This window comes from Lithobates pipiens, unplaced genomic scaffold (genome assembly GCF_037356315.1).
Source record: "Lithobates pipiens isolate NorthernLeopardFrog02 unplaced genomic scaffold, aLitPip1_a1.2 Scaffold_10, whole genome shotgun sequence".
Taxonomy (NCBI): domain Eukaryota; kingdom Metazoa; phylum Chordata; class Amphibia; order Anura; family Ranidae; genus Lithobates; species Lithobates pipiens.
Window position 1 is genome coordinate 202,692,828 of NW_027507686.1, and position 27,991 is coordinate 202,720,818.

The 27,991-nt window shown below is 42.9% G+C and overlaps 1 protein-coding gene across 2 annotated transcripts in view; it reads right to left on the reverse strand.

The window, feature by feature from the left end:
* KIF18A (kinesin family member 18A) overlaps window positions 1–27,991 on the reverse strand; it is a 138,062-nt gene that overhangs the window by 100,528 nt on the left and 9,543 nt on the right. For both annotated transcript variants that reach the window (XM_077460853.1, XM_077460852.1), the window contains exons 3-6: window positions 19,608–19,765; window positions 6,903–7,007; window positions 6,155–6,265; window positions 5,091–5,288 (exon numbers count right to left, since the gene is read on the reverse strand). In XM_077460853.1, the coding sequence (XP_077316979.1) occupies window positions 5,091–5,288; window positions 6,155–6,265; window positions 6,903–7,007; window positions 19,608–19,765 (572 nt within the window). The remainder of the gene's footprint in view (window positions 1–5,090; window positions 5,289–6,154; window positions 6,266–6,902; window positions 7,008–19,607; window positions 19,766–27,991) is intronic.

A 27,991-nucleotide genomic window follows, 5' to 3' on the forward strand; every position in this document is an offset into this window, starting at 1 on the left:
AACACACACAAGCCCTTGTGATAGAGTTCTTGTTCTCACTCTGATGTTCATGTGATGTGGCACATGTGGGGTGCAACTGCGGATTTTTTACTCCTGCGTACACGCATATATGGTAACATGAGTTTGCGGCATTAAAGCCCCATACACACTATCAGATTGTCTGCTGATTTTTTCCATCAGATTTACCAAAACCATATAATATGAGGTCAAACCTTAGGGGTTTCAATGTGTATGCAATCAGGCAGGCCCTTGTACTACATGGTTTTGGTAAAACTGAAGGAAAAAAAATCAGCAGACAATCTGATAGTGTGTATGGGGCTTTAGATTTTATTAAATACACTTTACTGTAATTTGATTTTCATTTTTTACGCTTATTTACTTAATTGTTATTACAAGGGGTTAATAAACCCCTATGTGATAACATTGAGCAGGTGACAGGTACTCTTTTTGGAGACATTAAGAGTCTAAAAGACCCTCCACATCTCTGCTTGGTTAGATGTCTCCCCTGGCATGGATAGGTCTCACTTTCACATATCTCTACCTCCAGAAGCCGGCGGTGGCGGTCCCGGGCTCCTGGTAAGCATGGTAAAGCTCACAAACCACGGTCTATCTGCCGGCAGGGTAGGGACCCTGCAATTCACTGGCTGCTACTGAAGTTTTCTCTTTGGACGTACATGATACGTTCAAAGAGCTGACCTGATTAGGCAGGCGTGGCTTAAAAGGTACATCAAAGATTCATTACATGTAAAACTAACACCTTGTAAAACAACAGTTTAAAATAGCAATGAAAGGCAAAACATTTATAGATCAAAATAATAATTGTAGAGACATTATGAATATCTTTTTACCCCTTTTTTTATTTTTTTATATAAATTATCACATTCCCTCTGTTCTCAGATACATAAGAGCTGGGGGGAGGAGAAGCAAAAGCACAAGGAGCTTACCAGTGAATGGCTGTGCAGCAGGGGTGTGTCAGGTCAAGTCTGAGTCATGGAGGAGAGCACACTGAGTTTTCAGTATTGTTATAGAACTGACCACAAAGTTTTCTCCTGCTTAGTGTGGTCAGTTTCTGATCAGAAAACAGAGGGGCTGGCAGGAAGTTGGAACAGAGGGATTCACATAAAGGAAGCAATACAAAAGAGAACAGGATACTTCCCCATACAAGTAGATGGTACAGCAGGAATATGAAGTGTTGGGGTAACAAATGCTTTAAGCTAAAAAAAAAAATTAAATAGCTGTGTTTACACAACATAGATCACCCTAATTACTGGAAAAGAATGTGAAACCTACATATACATACTAGACCACCGGGCTAATTTACCAGATCGCCAAAAGAAATGCTTGGATTGCGTTATTCATACGACGCCAAACAGTTGATAGAGTGCAAAAGTACAAAAAGTTAAATGAGCGACAAAAATGAATACATAAGCATGTCAAAAGTTAAAAAAAATAAATAAAAAAAAAAAAGAGGAACTGCAGTCTGCTCACATCATTTGTAATAAAAACATCTTTATTCCGAAGCTTCCCTCCAATAACTTTGCATATTATTTTATATATACTATAATTCTGTACTTGCCAAATATGCTGCAGAAATCTCCCTCCACCGTGTCTGGCTGCAGCCATTTTACCTGTGGATAGCTGAAGCTGCTGCCTGGTCACTTCCTGAATTTACACACAGAGGCACACCTCCAGCTCTGCAGCCTTCGTTAGCCCTCTTATGACTCAACCCCCCCCCCCCCCCTCTTCCTGGCAAACGCTTAAGAGTGAGAGAGAGAGCTGTGCATGATGTCAAAGCCTAGGTTAATGACCAGTAGGGATGAGTTCCGGAATGTTTGCATACTCCAGGTGCAGAGCCCGCGAACACGCCGGAGCTCATCCTTAATGACCAGACAAGAAACAGGAAGTGGGCTGTAAAAGGAATTTACTGGCAAAAAAATAAAAAAAAGTTTTACTATCCAAAGTTAAAACAAAGGCAGAAGATTTCATAAACTGAAGGTGTGCTTGAAATACGAACACAAACAGCTATGAGTCCCAGTAACCTACGATGAACACGGCTGCCTTATACGCACATTAAAACTCCAAACTACAAGAAGCTGCAGAGAAAAACAACCTCCTTTGTTAATGAATCACCCTCCACTTACACACATGCAAAAAGATACAAATATATATTTCTTCAAGAGCCAAAAAGTAGTAGCACAAGACTCCCACAACATCATAATCTGGAACAAGTCTGCATCATACACAACAAGCTCATTTATTTGGGAGGTTTTCTCTGTGTAAATATCGGCAGAGTTATATACAGTAACATAGGGGACTGAAAGAAAAATAAATGAAGTGTCCTGTTTAGCTGGTAAACAACTGATCAAAACACTTTAAAATGTTAGGGTCTGCCCATTTACATGCTTGTGAAATTTGAAACATAACAGATTAAATTGCAATTTCAGTTCATCTTAATATAAAAGAGTTGTCTAAAGTGAGGGCCATGAAAACCAATTGGTATGGTAGTGTTGGTGCATATAAAGGGTTTTGCTGGGACCTTAGACTAAAGTTTTGATTTCTCACCTACAGCTCTGTTTTCTACCACACCGATGTGCGGTCATCCACCTTGATCTGAAACATTATCTGGGAGGAGAACTAGACTTCCATCTGCTGTGTGAATTGGGGTCAGTTAAGGCAAACTGACTCAGTGCAGTGTTATTACACCTTTGACATTACAAGGATTTCTCAGCATACATTAGCTCCATAAGGCCCCTTTCATATGGGCGATCCGATCAGGTCCTCTTGTCAGGTTCTTCAGGTGGAATTTATTGGACCTCCCAGTCTCTTCTATGGCGCGGCAGATGTCTGCTGACATCCGCCGCTATCTGTTCTGATCCCGTCTGCCAAAAACAAATGATGGTCCTTTTCCCCATCCATCCGGCAGATTGGATGGAAATGGATAGGCGGTCCAGTTCTCTGTTTGCCCCATAGAGAGGAGCAGTACTGTGTCTGTCAGCCCTGCATAGCGGAGCGGACACGGATCTGTCATCTGCCTGCTCAGTGGTGATCAGCAGAGAGAGCCCCTGCTGAGCAAGCGGATTCCACTTCACAGAGGCGCCCGTGTAAAAGGGGCCTTAGTGCTTTACCTGGCCCAGAGCTAGACTTATTTGCGAATGAATGAAATACTTGTATAGCGCACAATGCGAACTGAAACGTCTCTAGGCACTCTGGCGAGCTTTGATCATCAGAAGAGGAAGGTCAGATCAGAAGGATCAGAAGATGAAGGTCTTGAGTTTTTTCTTAAAAGCCAGGTGATTTTCTTCCAGGCGGATGTTGATTGGTAGAGCATTCCATAGCCGAGGCCCTTGGACAGCGAATCTCCGATCACCCTTGGATTTATACCGGGCTTTGGGCACGAGGAGGAGGTTTTTGTTAGCTAATCGAAGACTGCGGTTTGGTGTGTAATGATTTATTTTCTCCATTAGGTATTGTGGAGCTTCTCTGGCATTTGTGGTTGAGGCAAAGGGTTTTGAACGTGATCCGATTTTTTACCGTTAGCCAATGTAAGCTCCTCAGCGAAGGAGAGATGGATTCCCAGGGTTTTTTTCCTGTTATCAGCCTTGCCGCCGTGTTTTGGATCAGTTGTAATCGCGCAAGTTGATATTGTGGTAATCCTATGTAAAGCGAGTTTGCGTAGTCCGGTCGTGAGTTAATGATTGTTCCAACTACCACTGCTTTGTCATTCTTTGGGATAAAAGGGATGAGCCTGCGAAGCATGCACAGCAGATGGCAAGATCCATTGACTACTGCTCCTATTTGCGCATCCATTGACATTTGTGCATCTAAAATAAACCCGAGACTCTTGGCTTTGGTCTTTGGAGAGATAGTCTGCCCAAAGACGGTTGGTGGAGACCAGGTTTTGGTTGCGGGCTTATGATTTGGGTGTAAGATAAGAAGCTCTGTCTTTGATTTGTTCAGCTGGAGGGAGTTAGTGGTCATCCAGTCCTCTATTGATTTGAGGCAGTTTTTAAGTTGTTGTTGGTGATCTTTTTTTCCATTGATCCGGAAATAAAGTTGCGTGTCGTCAGCGTAAGAGTGGAAGCAGAGATCTGAGCGTCTGATGATTTGAAGGAGTGGGCGAATGTAGATGTTGAAGAGAACGGGTGACAAAGGGGAGCCTTGAGGGATTTGTATACTACTTATTCACGTTTGGGGTACTCCGCTTTCCTTTACAATAGTGACGTTTTGGGTTTTTACTACAGTACATCGGTGTGCAGTCATCCAGCTAATCCTGAAGCTCAAACCCGATGGACACAGTGGATCACTACGTATTGTCATTGTTATCTCAATGGTCATGTTTTACAGTTCAACAAAAATTAAGAGGGAAGTGCAAGGGTTGACAAGTCATGAATTTTGTAATATTGTATTAAAACATGAACTCTAGCTGGGCAGATAAACACAGGCTTGAAAACACATACAAATGCATAACATATCACCTGCCTAAGCCTTTGTCAACTCTGTGCAGGCAATTACGTGATCCAGACACTCTTGTCACAGTCCACAGCCAAGTGGGCATCAGTCTTCTCTTTTATAGCAAAAGAACCCTCTAACAAAAAATGCACAGTTGCCATCATCTTAAATTCACATGATACGGATTTCAAGCGCGCCCAAAGTCCACCGGTGCTGGCCTCTCTCCTTTAGTTCAGTCCCTGTGTGGAATTATGGGACGCCTACATAGATTCATGGTACTCATACTAGCTCAGCCATCTCCTGCAGAGTTCTGCGGAACCCTAGGGCTCAGAGGTTACTAGGGGTTCCTCCCCTCTGAGCCAAACTAATTTTAGTAGGGGTTCCTAGTAAAAAGGTTGAGAAAGGCTGTACCAGCAATACATTTTTCAGTTTTTACTAATGGACACAATTGTATAACCCCCCCAATGTTGATCTTTGTGTATACTGTGAAGTAATTAAAGCTGTGGTTCTCTGTCCACACTTTTAAACATAAAAATGTCAGGCAAAAGAGAAAATATCAAGTAAATAGAAAGCAAAGGTTGATGAAGTAGCCCGATGTTTAGGATAAGAGATGAGATGGAGACAAGCAATGAATAACTCACCTTAGGATCTGCCAGAGCATTGATTACATTCCCAAGAGCCAACAGGGAGCGGTTGATGTTGGTGCCTTCACGCAAGCGATCACCTTTAGCATTTGTAGCGCTTGCTCGTTCTGAACCAGCCAGATCGATCAGGCTCATTTTGGCAATCCGGACATTTTGATTAATACTGGCACTTTTGTCTTGTTGCCTCAAGTATATCTATTAAAAAAGGGAACAGCATAAAAATGTTGCCGAATAAGTATGAATTTCTTCTAACGTTTGTTAAACCCCATTTATACATATAAAAGGAATTTCCAGAATGCCAGATACACCTCAGTGCAGTAACATAAAACGGCCTCCTTGCACACAGTTCATGGGTTTTCTAGTCTGGTAAAAGATTTCGGAGTTGCTGGCTCTTTACTAATTTCTTCCTCCTTCCACCTGATTTGGGCTCCGTTGAAAAGTACAACCCCTTGGAGATAAACTGGCTTAGTATTTCGGATGAAATAGCTACTTTAAAACTTTAGATCATTTGGTGTGGCTGCCTTTAAGGCTGAATGGAAAAAAACTGGACGCTCAGGTATGAGCCGCTGTACTAATAATCCAAAGTTAGTAGCACAATCTCCCCTGCTGTGCTATTGTGTTCTGAAAGGGGGATGGCCCTCGCCTCCCCCGCCAAAAACACTCTGGTCTGCACTCTCAGCCATTGGCTGAGAGCACTAATTGGCTGCTGGTTTTCCCAGCATGCTTGGCTGGCTTGTCTGTCAGACCAGCTGCTACATGGGCCGAATCTCAGCTGGTTTTTATTAAACTGGCTGACGCTGGCTGACATTCAGCCCATGTGCACTAGGCTTTAGATGACTTTCAAACAAGGGTTTCCAAAGATTGGTTTTATTTAATTCTTCATATATAAAACCTGTTCAGAAACATCTTTTGTCTGTTTAGTGAAAAATAAATCCCTATATATTTTTGTCCATCTTTACAAATAGAAAAAAAAATTGGGGGGAAATATTTTTCCACTTTCCTGTATTCACACACCAGCTATACTATTGTAAAATAAAAAGCATTGTATTTTTTAATTCTACCTGGAATACAGCATGAGATCGAGAAGAGGTGGCGTTGACATCAGTAGCATGCTGCGTTCTATTCTTATTGCCATAGTCAAGCAACTGGAGAATCTCACCAGCTGATTTTGGCTGCCAGGAAAAAAAAAAATAATAAATTTAAATATATCCACACACACACACACACAGAACAGATCTTACGTTTTCATGGAAAGCCCCCCTTTGACATTGATCTAGTTACTCACATTTATAAGACTGCTCACATCATAATATAGAATGATCAAATAATCTGAATAATAATAATAATAATAATAATAATAATAATGTAGTTCGCCCTTTGACTGAATCGTAAAAACAGGCAAGTTTAAGGTTTGTAGGGATCTAATTCTTTTTTTACTTCTTTTTAAAATAATTTATTGAGAATGATACAAGTTAATAATACAAGCTTTAACATTGTATAGGGCTATCAAACTTGAATAAAAGGAAATTCTCAGTTATTTATTTGGAATAACAATAGTACAGTTACCAGATAGAGAGTAATAGGGGAATAATTTATCAGTAAATATATGGGAAGAATATAATGGGATCTAATTATTTTTAGCTAAGAGCCTAAACTGCCACATGGCATTCTACATAGATAGATTTCTTCCGTAGATCAGTAACTAGCTTTTAAGTACCGTTCAACATATTAGTGCTAGAAAAAATTGTGATAAGATTTAGGTGGGTGGAAGGAATCAGAATGGCTTTATCTTGTATATTGAAGACATACCTGATGCAAAGTTAATCCTTGTACAACCACTCCTTTCTGAGCATCCTCTCGCACAGCAAGGGAACCAGAGTTTGAGAGAAGGTCGCGGATTTGCTCATTGTACACCTACACAGCGCAGGAGAAATGCTTCAGATTAAAAATATATATATATATGTATCTAAATTCAAAGTACTAGCTGTATAAGGGATTATAGAGAATTTTCTAGCATTTAAAAAAATTAAACATTAAAAAAGTTTATTTCTCTTTAGTCCAATAAACACAATTGTGCATATGAATATTTCATATTTATCACTTGAAGGTAGAAGGTGGCATCCTAATGGCTAACTCTACAATGTTTTGCGATGTATAGCTTGTGAACACATTTTTTAACCTACAACTGGTATGGTGCCTCTAGTGGCTGCTCTACAACTCTACATCTAATAAAATGACAAAAGCATGTAAAAAGTTACCCCAGATTACTTTAGGCAAATAGAAACATTTTTACCATGTGCTTCCCAAACTGCCAGAGTATTAACAGTTCAGTCCTCTGTAGTGTAGCATGGAGAGAGGGAGAGAGGGAGAGTGCTCTGCAATCATAAAATCTTCTGATGAGAAGCAAAGACACCACAGAGGTTTCTTTTGTTTTATATTTCATTTATTGTAAGCAACACTTGCTGGCTGCATCTCAGAGAGTGTGCAAATTTCCATCAGTTTGATTTTCCTTACATTCACCCCCTTCCTGCCCAAGCCATTTTTTAAGCTTTCAGCGCTGTCGCACTTTGAATGATGATTGTGCGGTCATGCTACACGGTACCTAAACACATCATTTTCTTTGTGCTTTCTTTTGGTGGCATTTAATCACTGCTGTTTTTTTTACTCCCCCCCCCCCCCACCCCTTCACCGATGGGCACTGATAGGCTGAACTGGTGGGCATTGATGAGGTGCCACATAAGGGCACTGATGAGGCACCAATATGCCGCACTTATGGGCACTGATAGGTGCCACTCATATGTGGAATTGATGAGCACCGATAGGCGGCAGTGGTGGGCATGGATAGGTACAGATGGGAACTGATGGGTGGCACTGTATTTTACACTTTATTTCTTTATTGTCATCAGGGCACCGATGACCAGTGCCCTGATTACATCCCCAGATATCCCCCTGTAAGGAGATGCTGCTGATCGGCTCTCCTCGCCTCACACTGTCAGTGTGAAGCGAGGAGAGCCGGTTACAGGCATCTCTGTGTTTACATGTGACCAGCTGTGATTGGACACAGCCGATCACATGGTTAAAGAGCCACGGTCGCACCATGTCCTAGCAACAAGTGCTGCACCACCCTGCAGTTAAAGTGGTTCTAAAGGCTCAATAGGCTGCATCGAACACATGAAGGTGTGTAAAAAAAATAAAAAATAAAAACACCACACACAACCTTCGCTTTCTAATAATCTAGGTATCAAGATAGGCAAGATGCCTTCTTAGCTCTACACATTAAATTACCCTCCTTTAATTAAGAGAATCCTACAAGAGCTTGAAAATTGGATGGATCAACCTATATTACTTCTGGAGAGATGCCACTCATTTAAAACTGTCTGTTTTGCCAGGCTATTATACCCCTTACAGACCATGCCAATTCTCCTAAAAGATAAGAACATAAATTTAAATAAAGCTATATCCTCATTCATCTGGCATAAAAAGAAACCATCTCCCCAGAAGCGAAGGGGGGGCATAAGTCTCCCCAGCAGGGTTTATAACCTAGTGTGTCTGCTTCATACGGGCTTAGACTGGCTACTGAAGGCATCACGATACTCCAACTACCGTCTGGAATCTGAGATGGTACACCCCTATTCTTTGGAGGCCCTCTTACATGCCAAGTGGAAATCAGTCCACCCAGATCTTCAACACAATCTTACTAAGGGACATTGTGAAAGCTCAATTCTTCCCCCTACATCTCCAGACACCTACCTCCACGATCCACGGCAATCCCATGTTCCCATCAGGAATGGAACATAAAGCCTTCTCCCTGTGGCGTCAACAAGGCCTCACTGAATTCTCTTCCCTGTATGACTTGAGCACTGGCACACCATATACCTTTTCGGAAATTGCAGAAAATTTCTCCTTTTCAATGGCTCAGGCCCTCTACTACAGCCAATGTATCAGTTTCGTGCACTCTCACTACAGAAACAGTGACAAGAGATTTCAACCCTCAATTCCAGACTGTCTACGCGAAATGGGAACATACTCCATCTCAGACATTTACAAACCTTTGATTCACAAATTCACCCCCTCGCTTGCCTCTTCCTCAATGGCCAATTGGGGCAAAGATTTCCCTGACCCATGGATCCTCATACTTCGCCTGATCCCAAATGAGCAATGGAAAGAAACAGATGAAGATTCTCCACCATGCCTACATTCTAGTCATATCAAATGCAGCCAATCCTCAAACTACTTTATGTCCCCTCTGCTCTCACTTAAGGCAGTCTCTCTCCCACTGTTTTTGGTCCTGCAAATCCACTTCAACCTTCTGGGACCAGACACTATCCTTCATCCATGGAATCCCCTCAGTGCAAATACCAAAGGACCCTCTTCTACTAGTCTTTGGATACTGGGGACAAAAATTCTCAGGATCTCCAAAACATTACTCTAAGCACAAATCCTGGATTCGGATCTCTTAGTTGCACGGAGAACAAATCTAAAAAACTGGACTTCATCCAATCGGTCCAACAATTTCTCTGATTAAAAGGGAACTTTAGCTACCATTATACAGAGTAAAAGAAGGTACTGACCTTACCCTTCCCTTCTCAAAGGCAAGCTTCTATACGAGCTGGGAGACTTTCATGTTCTCCACTATACCCATCAAGAAATGTGCCTTATGCAATTTCGATTACTACATGGTCAGTCTGCCAGATAGATGTGCAATTTCCCGCTTTTTAATTAACCCCCCCCCCATTATCCTTACAATTAAGATCCATCCTTTTTTCAACCAACCTTTGTTACTTGAAGTACACCAAGGATGTAAGCAAATAAACATCTGTGTTGCAAGCCTGTTTTTGTATTGTATTCTTTAGCAGTAAACAATACTCAATGTATGAAAAAAGAACAATCCTAGGTGACACTTCCCCGTCACTTTGTTATTTCTTTGTACTTTTTTTTTTTTTTTTTTTTTTTTTTGTCAAAGAAGCAAACACACAACACAAACACTTATATTCCCATCTTTTTGGAGACGTTTTGACACCATCAATTTAAAAATTGCAATGTCTTAAAATGATTAATTTCTCTCAGTTTAAACATTTGATATGCTTTCTATTGTGGATAAAAAAACAAAACAAAAAAAAAATAAAAAAATATGGGTTCATGGGACTTGAAAATCATTGCATTCTGTTACCTTTTAAGTAGCTTAAAGAGGAAGTAAACCCTGATGAGTTTACTTCCTCTTTTTTTCCCTGCAAAGGTAAAGCATAATGGACTACTATGCATCGCATAGTAGCCCATTATGTGTCACTTACCTGACACAGGAGCCAGCGAAGTCGCCGCTGTCCCCTGTAGTCCGCCGCATCCATCTTGCTTGTGGCGTCTCGCAGCTCCGCCGAATGACAGCGGCGAAGCCGCGATGACGTCACTCCCGCGCATGCGCACGGGAGTGGCGTCTCGCAGCTCCGCCGCTGTCATTCGGCAAAGCCGCGATGACGTCACTCCCACGCATGCGCACGGGAGTCGACAAATGCGGCAGCTCCATTCTTGGAACTGCCGCGTTTAGTGCACCTGCGCGCCGCTGTCTACGGTGCATGCGCCGTAGACAGCGGTGCCCGTTTTCGGGCAAATATCTCCTAAACCATATAGGTTTAGGAGATATTTCTTGGACCTACAGGTAAGCCTTAATCTAGGCTTACCTGTAGGTCAAAGTGGTTTGTAAGGACAGACATACATACATACATACATACATAGTGCCTTGCGAAAGTATTCGGCCCCCTTGAACTTTTCAACCTTTTGCCACATTTCAGGCTTCAAACAAAGATATAAGATTAAAATTTTTGGTGAAGAATCACCAACAAGTGGGACACAATTGTGAAGTGGAACGAAATCTATTGGATAATTTAAGCTTTTTTAGCAACTAAAAAAAACTGAAAAGTGGTGCGTGCAAAATTATTCGGCCCCTTTACTTTCAGTGCAGCAAACTCACTCCAGAAGTTCAGCGAGGATCTCTGAATGATCCAATGTTGTCCTAAATGACTGATGGTGATGAATAGAATCCACCTGTGTGTAATCAAGTCTCTGTATAAATGCACCTGCTCTGTGATAGTCTCAGGGTTCTGTTGAAAGTGCAGAGAGCATCATGAAGACCAAGGAACACACCAGGCAGGTCCGTAATACTGTTGTGGAGAAGTTTAAAGCCGGATTTGGATACAAAAAGATTTCCCAAGCTTTAAATATCCCAAGGAGCACTGTGCAAGCGATCATTTTGAAATGGAAGGGGTATCAGACCACTGCAAATCTACCAAGACCTGGCCGTCCCTCTAAACTTTCAGCTCAGACAAGGAGAAGACTGATCAGAGATGCAGCCAAGAGGCCCATGATCACTCTGGATGAACTGCAGAGAACTACAGCTGCTGAGGTGGGAGAGTCTTTCCATAGGACAACAATCAGTCGTACACTGCACAAATCTGGCCTTTATGGAAGAGTGGCAAGAAGAAAGCCATTTCTCAAAGATATCCATAAAAAGTCTTGTCTAAAGTTTGCCACAAGCCACCTGGGAGACACACCAAACATGTGGAAGAAGGTACTCTGGTCAGATGAAACCAAAATCGAACTTTTTGCCCACAAAGCAAAACGATATGTTTGGCGTAAAAGAAACACAGCTCATCACCCTCAACACACCATCCCCACTGTCAAACATGGTGGTGGTGGCAGCATCATGGTTTGGGCCTGCTTTTCTTCCGCAGGGACAGGGAAGATGGTTAAAATTGAGGGGGGAAGATGGATGCAGCCAAATACAGGACCATTCTGGATGAAAACCTGTTGGAATCTGCAAAAGACCTGAAACTGGGACGGAGATTTATCTTCCTACAAGACAATGATCCCAAATATACAGCAAAATCTACAAAGGAATGGTTCACAAATAAATGTATCCAGGTGTTAGAATGGCCAAGTCAAAGTCCAGACCTGAATCCAATCGAGAATCTGTGGAAAGAGCTGAAAACTGCTGTTCACAAACGCTCTCCATCCAACCTCACTGAGCTCGAGCTGTTTTGCAAGGAAGAATGGGCAAGAATTTCAGTCTCTCGATGTGCAAAACTGATAGAGACATACCCCAAGCGACTTGCAGCTGTAATCGCAGCAAAAGGTGGCTCTACAAAGTATTAACGCAAGGGGGCCGAATAATTTTGCACGCCCCACTTTTCTTTTCTTTTTTTTTTTATTAGTTAAAGTTTCAAAAATCCAAGAGATTTCCTTCCACTTCACAATTGTGTCCCACTTGTTGGTGATTTTTCACAAAAAATAAAATTTTATATCTTTACGTTTGAAGTCTGAAATGGGGCAAAAGGTTGAAAATTTCAAGGGGGCCGAATACTTTCGCAAGGCACTATATATCATCCATCTCTATCTCTACACACACGTATATAGAACTGTGATACGTCCAGACTACTGCGGTGCATTCATTTCCGGTCTTTTGCCCATCTTTGGGATTTCTTTTTAATATAGCATATAGATTGTTTCCAGTCCTTAGCGGAATGCTTTACAGCAGGTCTCCAAATTGCAGCCCTGGGGCCGGATGTGGCCCTTTGCTTGGCTTTATTCTTGACACTAGCACCAACAATGGGGCACTATTCCTTTCACTGACACAAACGATGGGGCATAATTCTTTCCAATGGCAACAAAAATAGGGCACTAGTCCTCCAACTGACGCCAACTATTTCTCTCCCTAATACCAAAGATCGGGCTTGGTTTACTCCCATTGGGCACAGTCCAGCCCCCTTAAAGTCTAAAAGACAGTATACTGGCCCTTTGTTTAGCAAGTTTGGAGACCCCTGCTTTAGCATAGCTTTAACCACTTTCAGACCGGACCATTTTGCTGGTCAATGACCAGAGGCCTTTTTACAATTTGGCACTGCGCTTCTTTAACTGGTAATTGCGCGGTCATGCAATGTTGTACCATAACAAAATTCGCGTCCTTTTCTTCCCACAAATAGAGCTTTCTTTTGATGGTATTTGATTGCCTCTGCGATTTTTATTTTTTGCGATAAACGTAAAAAGACCGCAAATTTTGAAAAAAAATGATATTTTCTACTTTTTGTTATTAGAAAAATCCAATAAACTCAATTTTAGTCATACATTTAGGCCAGAATGTATTCAGCCACATGTCTTTGGTAAAAGTCAATAACTGTATATTTATTGGTTTGCGCAAAAGTTGTCACATCTACAAACTAAGGTACGTTTTCTGGAATTTACGCAGCTTTTAGTTTTACGACTGCCTATCTCATTTCTTGAGGTGCTAAAATGGTAGGGCAGTACAAAACCCCCCAAATGACCCCATTTTGGAAAGTAGACCCCCCTAAGGAAATTGATAAGTGGCATGTTGAGCCCATTGAATATTTTATTTTTTTGCCTCAAGCGATTGAATAATGACAAAAAAAAAAAAATTTTTTTTTTTTTTTTACACAAAGTTGTCACTAAATTATATATTGCTCACACATGCTATGGGCATATGTGAAATGACACCCCAAAATAAATTCTGCTGCTTCTCCTGAGGACAGGGATACCACATATGTGGGACTTTTTGGGAGCCTAGCCACGTAGCGAAAACCAAGCACCGCCTTCAGGCTTTCTAAGGGCGTTACAGTTTTGAAGGCCATAAAATGCCAAGATGGCACAAACCCCCCCCCCCCCCCCAAATGACCCCATTTTGGAAAGTAGACACCCCTAAATTCCCGCATCGCTCCAGTGTGAACCCAGCCTAATAAGCGATCGTTTTTCTGATCGCTGTATTAGTGTCACAGGTGACGCTAGTTAGGCAGGTAGGTATTTAGGTTCGCCGCAGCTTTTTATAGCGCCAGGGACCCCCATATACACTTAATCCCTCCTCGCCCCGTAGTGGTTAACGCATTCACTGACAGTGTCATTTACACAGGAATCCATGCATTTAAATAGCACCGATTGCTGTATAAATGACAATGGTCCCAAAAATGTGTGAAAAACAGATGTGTCCGCCATATTGTCGCAGTCACAATAAAAATCACTGATCGCCGCCATTACTAGTAAAAAAAAATAAAAAATAAAAAATTTTTTATAAAAATGCTATAAAACAATCCCCTATTTTGTAAACGCTATAACTTTTGCGCAAACCAAACGCTAATTGCGATTTTTTTTACCAAAAATATGTAGAAGAATATGTATCAGCCTAAACTGAGGGGGGAAAAAAAAAGAAAAGTTTTTTTTTTTTTTATATATTTTTTGGGGATATTTATTATAGCAAAAAGTAAAAAAATATTGCATTTTTTTTTTTTTATTTAAAATTGTCGCTCTATTTTTGTTTATAGGGCAAAAAATAAAAAGCCGCAGAGGTGATCAAATACCGCCAAAAGAAAGCTCTATTTGTGGGGGAAAAAAAAAAAAAAGATGTCAATTTTGTTTGGGAGCCACGTCGCACGACCGCTCAATTGTCAGTTAAAGCGATGCAGTGCCCAAATCACAAAAAGGGGCCCAGTCCTTTGGCTGCAAATTGGTCCTGGGCTTAAGTGGTTAGAATGCTTGTCATGTTTTATTGCTGTCTGTGCCTCCTTAAGAAGATTCCCTCCATTTGTCCGATTTACCATTATCATTGGAAGGGAAAGGAAAAGAAAAAACCCCAAATGGGTTGTCCCCAGAAAAGATGAGAAATCCTCCAATGGGGAGGCAAGTTATGGTGACCCCCAAGGAATTCCCTTATTTTGCAGAGATTTCCTCACTTCCTGTTTTGGCTTTGGGACAGGACGTGATGGAAAATTTCCACAGTGGGACATAGAGGGTGAAAAAAAAAAAAAAAAAAAAAACCTGAGAACTAATGCTTCACCAAATGATGACATTAGCACTCAAGTCACTCGGCCAACTTGAGGGACAGTAGCTTTAGTGAAGAAAGAAAAACAAACAGCAAAAAAATAATTTTTTTTTTTTCAGTAGAACCACTTGACAAAAACTCAGGCATGAAAAAATCTGAAAATTCCTGCATCTCTCAATGGTTGATAAAGAAAACCTGGGGACTTCTATAAACTGCAACCTTCACTTCTGAACTATTATGAAAATAAAGGTTGTATTATTTTTATATCTGCATGCATTGAAGCAGCCCAACTACAAAGATTTGTCTGGGCAGCCATATTACAATCCCTATAGCCAGTAGAACAAGTACGGTAAATAGAATGCCTGTGAGGTATACCCATCCAGGCCCTCTCTCCCCCCATTTAGACAGGAGGCTGCTGACATCATTTTAGCCATTGAAAATCTTTGCAACACGCACATAGCTGTTCCTAAAAGCTATATTCTGCAGTTCATAAAAACATGGTCAGCTTACAACAGCCATCTGACTTACATTCCTTACCAACAATGTGTCGTTTGTGCTAATAAGGATGTAAATCTTCTATACACAGTGAAATGAGACCGCGCTGAGCAGCTGAGAGTGCCTTCTAGAAGTTCATTTATGTTGATTTGATGTAAAGTACCAAATGAAAGCGCTATTATAGATTACTGCTATGAAAAAAAAGAGGGCTAAAGAGAATCCATGCTGTTCTTACAAGAGCTCAAGAAAGTCACAATATAAAAGAAAGATTTGTAATAAGGACATTTTTATACATCAAAGCAATATCTTTACCAGCTAAACAGATCCTACAAATGGTTACATACAGAGGAAATAGAGCAAAGCTCTTAAAGGGCCAGTAAATCTAAAACTGGTAGCTCTGTTTTTGGAACATAGTTGGTAAGATTGAACAAAGTCCTTCCAGCTGAACCTGTGTGGGTGTGTACGCGAGTTTATGTCGCTATCATTTCCCATATCCCTGTAAATGCCCATCTATACTTTTTTTGACAATCCCAGCTGACACCGCTAACTGTGGAAAAGAGCTCTACATCCTTACCGCTCTGGCAGTAAATAATCTCTTAAGCAGTTTAAAGGTTAAACCACCTCTTGTCAAACTTCATTGAGTGACCCATGTCCTCTTAAGGAACCTGAAGTGGAATAGTTTTCTCTATATGGCAGAATCACCATTGAGATATTTGTAGATCACTAGCATATCTCCTGTTAAACGTCTCTTCTCCAGGGAGAATATGTTTAATGCTTGTAGTCGTTCCTCATAACAGTCAGTCCTCGGCCTCCTGGAGACACCTGTGTCGTTGGGACGCTCACGCGGAACGTCACTATGTCACGTGTGCGCGTGACGTCATGGCGCACATGCACAGCGTGGAGGGTAGCTCAGGGGACCTTCCAGGAGTCCTGGCTCATTCCAGCTGTACAGAGCTGCCACCTATTAGGAGGGCGGTAGGGTGGAAATTAGAGTTATTTATACCTCAATTCTGTTCCACTGGCCACGGGGACATTCAGAAGACAAGTTGGTGCTGTGCATTTAGGGTTCCAGCTCAACCCCAGCAAGCAATCCTTTATATTATTAGCTCCAATTACCATGCTAGATATCTGCTGAAATGCCACCTTTCAGGGCTAGCTCCTACCTAAACTGACATGAAGCATGTTAGGATTATATTATTCCTTTTAATATATATTATGGCTTGATTTTTGTTTTAATCTGACTGGATTAAGGGAATACGATTATCTTTTTCCCACTGCTACTAAGCAATTTTGACCCTTCTTGCAAGGGATTTACACCAATTCCTAGCACTTTATTATACTACACAGTGGCTTACCCTGCCTGTCTTCGATAGTCATTCCAAATCTTTGTGTTCTTTTCAGCACACTTTTGAACGTCATCCTTCTCAGGCCCCAAGCCCATGGGGTCCCGGGGTGATCTTATATGCTACGGTGGGTATGTACTTAGTAACATACAGCCATATGTCTGTTCATGTACTCCCTGTATATAAAATGTATTTTTATACCTTTTTCTCTTCTTATTTCCAGGACTCCTCTTTTAGGCCCCAGTGTCCATGGCTTTTTCTATCATGGATCTCCCTATACCTCTCTCCCAACTTCCTTTGGGCTGGGTGTAGTCCTTCCATTTGGTTCACTTTTTGCTCTTTTTTTCCCCCCATCCAGTGTTTATTTTTTTACTGCAAATTTTAATCTGTAGGCAGCCATGTGGGAAGAATCATCGGGGGGACCTCATGTGACAGCATTTTTAAATAGGAACATGGCGTTTTCATGCATATACAACTGAATTAAATGCGAGTTTATATATGTTCTTCTCATATCTGTATGTCATCAAGTGGATGTATCTATTTACTAGTAATTATTTGTATTTGAATCCCATAGATCAGGGATATGCAATTAGTGGACCTCCAGCTGTTGCAGAACTTCAAGTCCCATGAGGCATAGCAAGATTCTGACAGCAATAAGCATGACACCTTGAGGCAGAGGCATGATGGGACCAATTGCATATCCCTGCCATAGACCATATATACTGTTAACCCCTGATTAAAGACAACAATCAGCTCTGAAACGCGTCGTTGCGATATTGTATCTACAGTCATTTTGTATTCTGTTCTTTTATTCATGTTCAGTACTTTGTCTAAAAATAACTTTGTAATAAACAATTCTTTAATCCATACAAATTTTTGGTGACTTAAAAAGTCCCAACCCTAGGGGTTTTCTCCTTTTTTCTCATAACCGTCAGTCACCACTCTGGTCTGCCCATCCACCACTCAATGGAGTGTCCAGTTGTGGAAGAAGCGAGAGCAGCTGGCTCAAGCTCTCAGCGAGAGGCTGAACCAGAAGCTGGTCCAGGCATCTGGGTGGATTACAACAAAGTCGAGATCTCTTCAGAGTTTGGATAGGCGGAGTCATATCAGCCGACAGCAGACTTTAGCTTTCTGTCAGCTAAATAAGGGTCACAGGAGAGCAGAATGAAGTGACCTACAGGAGCAGTAGGGCCAAAAAAAGATGTGGCTCTATTTTTTTAAGTGTAGCTGTTTTATATTTGTTGCCCATTGGAATTCATTGGCTAATGCCATTACACAATGGGGGTTATTTACTTACGAAAGGCAAATACACTTTGCACTGCAAGTGCACTCGCTCTAAATCTGAGGGGTAGATCTGAAATGAGTGGAAGCTCTGCTAATTTTATCATCCAATCATGTGCAAGCTAACATGCGTTTTTTTTTTTTTTTATCTTCCTTGCATGTCCCCCTGGGTCTACAGCAACTTTACTTCCAAATGCACTCAGTGCACTTTCAGCTGCACTTGCAGTGCAAAGTGTATTTTCCTTTAGTAAATAACTCCCAGTATGTTCTTAAAGCACTCCCATTTTTCGCGCAGCTGTCCTGCAAGACATTTAAGTAATGTCAAGCCTTAAAATTGAGCAAGCAGTTCTGTATGCCCAGTCAATATCTAGATAATTGAAGTCCCCCATTATAAACACCACCCTGTAGCCATTAACTGAAAGGAGATCAGACTTTATCCTTCAGGTTAGGGGGCCTGCAACATACACCCCCAAATAGTTTCTTCCCTGTGAAGCTCCAGCCACAGGGATTCCACTGCTTGCCCCACTAGCAATGTCACCCTTAGTATTTACTAGCAAATCATTCTTGACATACAGGCACACCCCTCCTCCTCTTCTGCCTTCCCTGTCCCTCTGATACAAGGGAGTATCCCAAGAGAGTTGCAAGCCAGTCATCGAGCTGTCAAACCAAGTTTGATACTTCTGCAAAGTCAAATTCTGGAGAGTTAGGGCTCCTTCACAGGGACGTGTCCATGTTCGGAGCCCTCTTTGCTCAGCGGGGCATCGCTCCGTCGATCCCCGCTGAGCAGGAAGATGACAGGTCCATCTCTGCACACTGCGCAGGGACAGACCTGTCAGAGTGCTGCTCTCCCTTATGGGGGATTGGATGAGGACTGACCGTAGAGTCCGTCATCAACCAACCCAATCCTCAGATGGATGGAAAAGCAGGTTTTTCCTCAGTCACACTTTTTCGGGAACGGAGTGGGTCGGATGTCAGCGGACATATCACCGCTGACATCTGACGCTCCATAGAGGTCTATGGAGTGTCCTTTCAGGTCCGCCTAAAAAACTGACAGGCGGGCCTGAACAGACAGTCCGTGTGAAATGGGCCTTAAACGGACTGTCAGTATCCCATCTATTTAAAACCCTATTGGTGAGATATCTGCTGTGTCAAGCTTGAAGACTCCCACATTTTTCCCCATGGATTTTCTAATTTAACATTATGGACAATGCAAGTGAGCATACCCGAAGAACCAAAACTGTCAGATGGACAGGAACAGAGGCAGAAATGTGGCTGAAACATCCAAGACATATTAGAAGATGAGGGCTGGCTCAGCCCACTAGACTCCGCCTAGAATTAAAGCATTGCTTTTGGATTGGCAGATCAATTTAGGATAGACACACACTTTACAATCTGATTGTACATTTAAGTTGGCCCTTGTACTACATAAATTGTTGAAAAAAACTAAAAAGGGGATTACAGTATAAAAAGGAGTGGAACGTGTGCAGCCATCTTTAATAAATAGGATACATATAACCATAAATTTACAAAAAAAAAAAAAAAAGTCACACATGAAAAAATATAACAATGTGTACAAACCTCCAAGTAAGAGGTGGCAATATTGCAAATTTTCTCATCTTTTAAGCTTTCCATTCGGCTGTAAAGGTCCATCATTGTGAGATACATGACTCCAGGTTGTGTGGAGGAACCCAGCATAGTGTGGGTCTTTCCAGCTCCAGTAGCTCCATAAGCCAAAACTAGGTGGGTAAAAAAGGTAAATAATCAGGGCTTTTATTCCACTTATCAATTTTAAATTTAATACATTTAGTAAAATTTTTAAAAAAAATTATAAATAAATCATTAAATCATCTGCATACCATAAACCAGAGTGAGTCAGTTGGTCAGGCCCTATTAAAATGTAAAGGTCTGTCAATGTAAGATGTGGTGAGGGCTGAAGGGTGGGGTTCAGGGATACTTTCAGAAGAGGGAAGATCAGGACCTTATCACCAGTGTGCAGACAGAGCTCCATGGTATCAAAAGTGGTTTCACCCTGTGGCTGTATAGTATAGTAGGAGTACACGATTCACAAAAGAACAATATATATTTTGGCATTGCAAGTCAGCAGATATTGCTGGCCCTAAATAGGATTTCTACCAGGGAGGCGGTAAAATACAGAAAAAGCCACAGCTATACTCCTTACATAAGTAAGCAGCTGAGGATGAGGGCTTTCGCACAGATAAATTCAATAGGGCTAAGGGAGGATGGGTTAGCATTAGTTTTGTTAAAGATAAACTTAAGGCGGTACCCCCCCTCATATCTGAGGAGGCACTGGGGAAGCTGGCAATCACTGTAGTAGTCAGGGCTACTACAGTGTTATCCATGATTTTCTGGGTCTGTATCCTGAAGCTTCCCTGGCAGCCCCCCAGATATGAGATATGCATACACATACTTCTGTCCAAGCTAGACCATTTTAAAGTTTGCAATAAAGATCATACTTAGAGTTCAGCTTTAATTGTCCCCTTGTGTTATCCTTAGTAGGATAATTAAAAGGGGTTGTAAACCCTCAGGGTTTTTTACCTTAATGCATTCTATGCATTAAGGTGAAAACCCTCCTGTGACAGCTGCCCCCCCAGAACCCCCCACCCCCCCCCCCCCCTTTTACTTACCCAAACCCCATCTTCCCAGCAACATGGACGAGCACACCAGCTCCAGATGGTGTCTCCGGTCCCGAACAGATAGATTGATAGCAGCGCAGCCATTGGCTCCCGCTGCCGTCAATCAAATCCAATGCTGCTGGGCTGGAGCCAAGTCCAACTGTCTGTCTATAGACGCAGCAGGACACAGGAGTGTGTCCCCGTGAATGCCTCCCCCGAGGGAGAGGGGGGGGGGATCTCTAACGGGGCACTTAAGAGGAGGAACCAGGAGCACCGCTGAGGCACCCCAGAAGAGGAGGATCGGGGCCAGAGTATGACAGGTTTGTTTAAAAAAAATAAAATAAAAAAAATAAAAAATAAAAACACAATCCTTTAGATATCCTTTAAATGATAACTCGCTCTGGTGATATATGTGCATTACACTACACAAGTAAATGTGCAAAAACAGGGTCAAAGATTTTCCCAATGTCCACCAGTCTCTCACCAATTGAAACCAAAAATCCAATTATATAAATGAGAGTCCATATTATGTAAAGATCCGTATGATTATAAATATAAAAGCTACTGTCCTTTGCTTTTTTTTTTTATATATGTGCATTGCAGGGATTCAAGAAGAAAAAGCTCTATGTTCAGCTATGTCCTTGGAACATTGATTCCCAAATGGGAGTGTCTGTGTTCAACCTAATCAGCTGATGCACTTGCAGTTTTCTAATATGAAGAATGAGAAATTGGCCATGGCAGCCTCAATGGTTCTCTCAGGAAACTATTACTTTAAACCTTTTGCCAACTTACATATGGTGGCAAGACCAACCTACCTATATGCGAACAGCTTGCTTACTGCACACTCCCAGCACACTGACAAAGCTCTCACCAAGGATTCCGATTGGCTCCTCAGGAGTTGTCCGTTTTGCTGGTTGCAGTATCCTTCGTGCTCAACGGTCAATAATTTGACCGCTACTATAAATTTGCCCTGTATATCTGCGATTGCGTTTGTTTTTAAATTGCTGTCAACATTGTATTATATCTTGTATACGTGATCATAACTTGTGACATACCAATAAAACACCTTCGTTTTGGAAGAAATAAGGAGGTTTCTGATCGGGTGCCCGTGGAATGGGTTATCAATCTTGTCACCCCTGTAAAAGCCAGATACAATGGTCACAAGATACAGTAGCCACGCCTCCTCCCAGGCATATATGCCCACTTAAAAGTGGAGATCCGCCCACCACTGCAAAAATTAAAAGCCAGCAGCTACAAATACTGCAGCAGCTGACTTTTAATAATCAGACACTTACCTGTCCAGGAGTCCAGCAATGTCAGCACCGCAGCTTTTAGGTGCATGCCACCTCCACTGCAATAAGGGAACCCAGCAGTGAAGCCTCCTGGCTTAACGCCGGGAACCCTACTGCGGAAAGCACGAGGCTTCATTCCTCTCTCCTACTGGCCCAGTGGCCAGGGAAGCCCGGGTGGTGACATCAATACCCGCAGCTGAGGCTCCTGGAAGTGGGAGCAGTATACCTGTGAAAGACGGGTTTCTTGCCCCCCCCCCCGAAAGGAGACAAATGTGGCACCGGAGGTGGGGGAAGTACAACGAGCAGAAGTTCCACTTTGGGGTGGAACTCCGCTTTAAATGGCTGCTTTATTAAAAACTTGGAGGGGGTCCAAAGCCTCTACTAGTTAATTTTCAAAGCTGAATAATGTTAAAGAGGAAGTAAACCCTGATGAGTTTACTTCCTCTTTCATTCCCTGCAAAGGCAAAGCATAATGGACTACTATGCATCCATTATGTGTCACTTACCGGACACAGGAGCCAGCGAAGTCGCCGCTGTCCCCTGTAGTCCGCCGCATCCATCTTCTTGGTGGGGTCTCGCAGCTCCGCCGCTGTCATTCGGCGAAGCCACGATGTCGTCACTCCTACGCATGCGCACGGGAGCCGACACGCGCGGCAGCTCCGTCGTTGAGAATGCCGCGCTCAGTGCGCCTGCGCGCCGCTGTCTACGGCGCATGCGCCGTAGACAGCGGTGCCTGTTTTTGGGCAAATATCTCCTAAACCGTATAGGTTTAGGAGATATTTCTTGGACCTACAGGTAAGCCTTAATCTAGGCTTACCTGTAGGTCAAAGTGGTTTGTAAGGGTTTACAACCACTTTAACCAACCAAGATAAATAAACCAGGAATCCAACCTCGGCCAGCAAATACATAAAGAGGATGTCTGCACCAACATACCGCAACCGCCAAAATTTTCACTATCCCCAATTACCGTAGACACCGCAAAAATCATCATAAATAAACTGCGTGACAGTACCTCACCAATTTACATTATCCCCACAAAACTACTGAAAGAATGCTCCGACATCGTGGCTCCAACCATAACCCGATTATTCCACAAAGGGATTGTTCCCGGCATCGTCAAACAAGGCATCGTCAAACAAGGCATCGTCAAACAAGGCATCGTCAAACAAGGCATCGTCAAACAAGGCATCGTCAAACCTCTACTCAAGAAACCAAACCTGGACCCTCAGGATCCAAACAACCGTAGGCCAATTACAAGCCTCAACACCATTTCTAAGATCATGGAGAAAGCTGTAGTACATCAGCTACAACTCCACCTGGATACTCACAAACTCCTGGACCCGCTGCAATCAGGCTTCCGCCCGGGTCATGGAACAGAGACAGCACCCCTTAAGATTTGGGATGACGCCCTCAAAGCAGCAGATGACGGAGAGCCGTGTCTCCTCGTACTGCTAGACCTAAGTGCAGCGTTTGATACAGTAGATCACAATACTCTACTCGTCCGCCTCACAGAAGTAGCCGGAGTCCAAGACATAGATCTCCAATGGTTCGCGTCCTTCCTAGGAAAATCGGTCACAGACAGTGAAACTAGGAAAATTCCTCTCCGAAATTCGGGCAGCCACCTGCGGAGTCCCTCAAGGCTCTCCTTTGTCACCCGTTCTCTTCAACATTTACATTCGCCCACTCCTTCAAATCATCAAATGCTCAGATCTCTGCTTCCACTCTTACACTGACGACACGCAACTTTATTTCCGGATCAATGGAAAAAAAAAAAAAAAAGAACAACAACTTGAAAACTGCCTCAAATCAATAGAGGACTGGATGACCACTAACTCCCTCCAGCTGAAGGAATCAAAGACAGAGCTTCTTATCTTACACCCAAATCATAAGCCCGCAACCAAAACCTCCTGGTCTCCACCAACCGTCTTTGGGCAGACTATCTCCCCAAAGACCAAAGCGAAGAGTCTCGGGGTTATTTTAGATGCGCAAATGTCAATGGATGCGCAAAAAGGATCTGTAGTCAGTGGATCTCCCCATCAGCTGCGCATGTTTTGCAGACTCATCCCTTTTATCCCAAAGAATGACAAAGCAGTGGTAGTTGGAACAATCATTAATTCACGACTGGACTACGCAAATTCGCTTTACATAGGATTACCACAATATCAACTTGCGCGATCACAACTGATCCAAAACACGGGGGCAAGGCTGATAACAGGAAAAAAACCTGGGAATCCATCTCTCCTTCACTGAGGAGCTTACATTGGCTAACCGTAAAAAATCGGATCACGTTCAAGACCCTGTGCCTCACCCACAAATGCGTGCATAGAGAAGCTCCGCAATACCTAATGGAGAAAATAAATCATTACACACCAAACCACAGTCTTCGATCAGCCAACAAAAACCTCCTCCTTGTGCCCAAAGCCCGGTATAAATCCAAGGGGGATCGGAGATTCGCTGTCCAAGGGCATCGGCTATGGAATGCTCTACCAATCAACATCCCCCTGGAAGAAAATCACCTGGCTTTTAGGAAAAACACTCAAGACCTTCCTCTTTTAGCAGATGATCAAAGCTCGCCACAGCGCCTAGAGGCGATTCAGTTCGCATTGTGCGCTATACAAGTATTTCATTCATTCAGGAAAGAGTGCAAACTTTTACTAATAAAAAAATAAATAAAATAAAAGTAAATTGCTGTTCTAGGGAATATTTTTTTTAATATTAAAAATTGTGCCTAACCTGTACGTCTGGATAAAAAACGAAGGAAGCAGTGCACTAGTGCGAGGGGGTTGCCCAAGTCACTTCTGTGTCTATAATCTCATAGCTACACACACACAAACTTTAACGTGTTGGCCCACTGTTTGCAGCTATAACAGTTTCAACTCTTCTGGAAAGGCTGTCTACAAGTTTTAGGAGCGAGTCTAGAGCTGCAAGATTTAAAAAAAAAAAAATAAATAAATTCTATGCAACAAGTGCAGAGCCATTGTCTGCTTAAAGCAGTCCAAAAAAAAAAAAAAAAAAAAAAAAAGCTGGCAAAGTTTATCACAACATTGCTTAGTGCTGAGAGAACTATAAAATGTATAATTTGGTTCTTTTAGAGCAAAGGGATGAACTTTAGTCTGAAAATGAGGGCAGTTTAACCACTTAGGCTTAATGTACACGGTACGTTTTGAAACCTCTCCTGAACGATTTAACTTGACAGATAGTAACCGACGTTTAAAAACGTCAGTTTTGCCATGTTTATAAACTTTTTTTCTCCTCTCCAAATAGACAAAAACGTATCTTCATTAAAAAAGACTAAGTTAGACTTACCGGTGACGGTATTTCTAAGAGCCTTTCAGGACAACCCCGGAGAGAGTGTAGCTCCACCTTGTAATTAGGAAACACATGCCCACTTTAAAAACACCTCCTCTTCCTCCATGGCTTCAGTTATTGTGGCCTTCCGACGCTGGAAAACAAAGCACAGAAAGCACAACACCATGGTAGAACTTAATACATTTACTAAGCATAACCTAGGGAGGGAAGTAACGGTTGTCCTGAAAGGCTCTTAGAAATACCGTCACCGGTAAGTCTAACTTAGTCTTTCTCAAATCGCCTTTCAGGACAACCCCGGAGAGGATAACCGAGAAACTTACCCTAGGGCGGGACTACTGCCTGCAGTACCTTCCTGCCGAAGGCCTGATCTGCTGCAGACAGTAGATCTAACCGGTAGTGCCGGAGAAATGTCGAATAACTGGACCAAGTGGCAGCCTTGTAGATTTGTTCAGGCGTTGCACCGGCCCTTTCAGCCCAGGAAACTGCCGTGGATCTAGTAGAGTGGGCAGCAATACCTGAGGGAGGTATTTCTCCTTTTGCTTTATAGGCTTCTGTTATAGCCAACTTAAGCCACCTACCCAGCGTACTTTTAGAAGCTTTCTCCCCCTTGCGTGATCCAGAAAATATCACGAAGAGGCGTTTGATTTTCTAAAATCTTTAGTAACTTTCAGAAACTGTAATAGACACCTTCTCACATCCAATGTGTGAAAAACTTCCTCTCCTGCATTTGCTGGGGTTGCAGAGAATGTAGGTAACACTATTTCCTGCGATCGATGGAAAGCTGAGGATACTTTCGGTAGGAATGCTGGATCCGTCCTCAGTACCACCCTGTCCTGATAAACTCTAAGGAAGGGTTCTGTAATAGCTAGAGCTTGCAGCTCGCTGACTCTCCTGGCCGAGGTGATGGCCACCAAAAAGATTGTTTTTAAAACCACCTTCTGTAAAGAAGCTTCCTGTAAGGGTTCAAACGGTGCTCCCGAGAGACCCTGTAAAACTGTAGACAAATCCCAACTGGGAAAGTCTTTAAGGGCTACTGGTCTATTTCGAGCAAGAGCCCTAAAAAATCTAGAAATTAAAGTTTCTTTAGATAAAGTCTTTTCAAAGAAAACTGATAAGGCAGCCACCTGAGTCTTCAGGGTACTGGCTGCGAGACCCTTCTCCATTCCTTCATGGAGAAACTCCAAGACGGACACCGTGCTCTTGACCTTGAGTTCTCTAGAACTGCACCAGGAGTTGAACTTTTTCCAGACCTTCATGTAAATTGCCTGTGTAACTGCCTTTCTACTAGACAGCAGGGTCTTTACTACTTTATCTGAGAGACCTTTGGCTTTTAATAGGTCCTCCTCAGAAACCAGGCGGTTAGCTGTAGGAGTTCCACCTCTGGATGACTTGCTGTCCCCTGGGATAACAGATCTTTTCTGAGTGGTAACCTCCATGGGGGCTTCGAGGCTAGGTTTCGAAGACCCGCGAACCAGGGCCTTTTTGGCCAAAAAGGAGTGACTAGTATTAAGTCTGTCCTTTCTTCCCTGAATTTCCTCAGTACTAGTGGAATTAGAGGAAAGGGGGGAAAGGCGTAGCACAGCTGGTAATGCCAGGGGTGAGCCAATGCATCCAACCCTATTGCTGCATCTCCTCGGTGAAGAGAAAAGAATCTGTCCACCTTTGAGTTCTGCTGGCTGGCAAAAAGGTCTACCTGTGGAACCCCCCAGGCCTCGGAGATCATCAGGAACACTTCCTGATTCAGACTCCATTCTGCCTCTAGCAATTTGCGCCTGCTTAGGAGGTCCGCAAACAAATTCTGAGAGCCCTTCAGATGCACTGCCGATAGTGAGGCTGTGTTCTGCTCTGCCCAGGCTAACAGATTGGCCAGCTCCATCAAGCTCCTGCTTCTGGTTCCCCCCTTGCTTCATAATGTAGGTAACCGCTGTTGTGTTGTCTGACAACACCTGGACATGGTGGCCTCTCAAACTCTGCTGAAAGGCCACTAATCCCAGAAAGATCGCCTTCAACTCCCTCCAGTTGGATGATCTTTGAGCTTCCTGTTTGGACCAGACCCCCTGAGATGTCTGACCATCCAGATGGGCTCCCCAGCCCCAGGCACTTGCGTCTGTAGTAAGGCGCTTGTCCACAGGAAAGGTCCACACCAGGCCCCTTGAGAGGTTTGCCTGGTCTCTCCACCACCAAAGAGCCCCTTTCGTCCTTGACAAAATTTTTAGCTGTTTTTCCAAAGGATCCTGATGGGACCAGCTTGACAGAACCTCCCTCTGAAGGGGTCTGGAATGGAACCTGGCCCACTGAACAGCCGGGATTGCTGCCGTAAGCAGGCTCAGAACTGCCATAGCCGTCCTGACTGAGACTGTCTGGTTGCTCTGTATCCGCTGTACAGCTAGCTGCAACTTTTCCTGTTTTTCCAACGGCAGGAAAACTTTCTGGAGAATCGAATTTAACGTATACCCCAGAAATTTCATTTCCTGTGAGGGGGTCAGGATTGACTTCTCTAGATTTAGAAGCCATCCCAGGCCCTCAAGGTGAGACTGGGCCCTCTGGAGATTGACTAGGACCTGCTCCCTGGAGTCTGCAAAAAACAAAAGGTCGTCCAGGTAAGGGACGACTGGAATCCCCTTCAATTTCAGGGGCTCCAAAGCCTCTGCCATAATCTTCGTAAAGACCCTGGGAGAGGACGAGAGTCCGAACGGCAGAGCCCTGAATTGGAGGTGCCATACCGAAC